We start from the raw sequence: 1,177 nt of genomic DNA on the forward strand, positions 1-1,177 counted from the left end.
TACATTAATAGAGGCCAGATTGTTTGATTGCTGTATGAAAAGGAAATTGAGCCTTCAGCAAAGGTTGTATCAGTGACCTACAGGCTTCCAAAAGGATGTAAAAGGGCTCAAAGATGGTGTAAGACTGGAATGAAATAACCCAGAGTTGTGTTTTACAGACATAGATTAGTTTCCATTGAAACACATTTTCAGCTAGAATGTTGTAGTCTGACAGAAAGTTAAAACTTCCCTTCAAGAGATGGTCTTTTCAACAGAGAGACCAGATTTCCTATCAGCCATTTCTAGGCCAGTCCTGATCCAGGGCCCAGTGGCCACTGATGACATCACAAAGCCTGAGCTGTCACAAAGGCAGCTCCCTGAGCAATAAGAGACCTGAGCAAGAGGACACAGCCACCAGAAAGACACTGGCATCTAGGGAGGCCCCAGCCAGCAGGATCATCAGTCTGGGCTGATAGAGGCAGCGTCCAGCCGACACCATGTCTCGGAGAAGACACCTCCAGAACTGCCATCGCAGTAAGAGACACTCCCTCTCCCGTTCCACCAGGGCCGAGCTGCAGTTCCCCGTGAGCCGCGTGGACCGCCTCCTGCGAGAGGGTCAGTTCGCCAACCGTCTGAGCTCAGCGACACCCGTGTTCCTGACTGGCATCCTTGAGTACCTGATGGCCAACATCCTGGACCTGGCGGGGAAGGAGGCCTGTATCAACCACAGGGTACGCATCAGCCCGGAGCACGTGCAGAGGGCGCTGATCAACAATGAGAATCTCCGCCGCCTCTTCCAGCCCAGTGCCTTCTCTCAGCCCGAAGCTTCACCACCCGCTCCCAAGAAGAAGTAGGGATGCCCAGGCCCCCGAGCCCAGCCACACCTCATCAGTAGCTTCATCTCGCTCCAAACTACCCACAGATGAGAGAGGCCTGGTCTTCTGCCCTTAGCACTGCTATTAAAGTGTTCATGGCTGTGCTTGTAACTGCTTGCTTTCTGTCATTTGTCCTTGAGGCGTCTGGGTGACATGGGGTGGCAGGGGGGTCCTCTCATGAGGGATGGAGGGGTGGAGTGGGTGGTCAGGGAGGGATGCTGGAATCCTGAAATTGGGGAGTGGTTTCCGATGGTGACAGTATTGTGTGTGGTCCTGGGGGGAGTCGCTGGCTGAGGTTGCGGGGCAGGACTTCCTCACTGGCT

The 1,177-nt window shown here is 54.0% G+C and overlaps 1 protein-coding gene across 1 annotated transcript; it reads left to right on the forward strand.

The window, feature by feature from the left end:
* Positions 1 to 476: 476 nt before the first annotated feature.
* On the forward strand, positions 477 to 833 carry LOC138930687 (histone H2A-Bbd type 1-like). Its single transcript, XM_070291175.1, has one exon. It carries the CDS (start codon positions 477 to 479, stop codon positions 831 to 833), a length of 357 nt encoding a protein of 118 aa, XP_070147276.1.
* The last annotated feature ends 344 nt before the right edge of the window (positions 834 to 1,177 follow it).

Source organism: Ovis canadensis, chromosome X (genome assembly GCF_042477335.2).
Source record: "Ovis canadensis isolate MfBH-ARS-UI-01 breed Bighorn chromosome X, ARS-UI_OviCan_v2, whole genome shotgun sequence".
Taxonomy (NCBI): domain Eukaryota; kingdom Metazoa; phylum Chordata; class Mammalia; order Artiodactyla; family Bovidae; genus Ovis; species Ovis canadensis.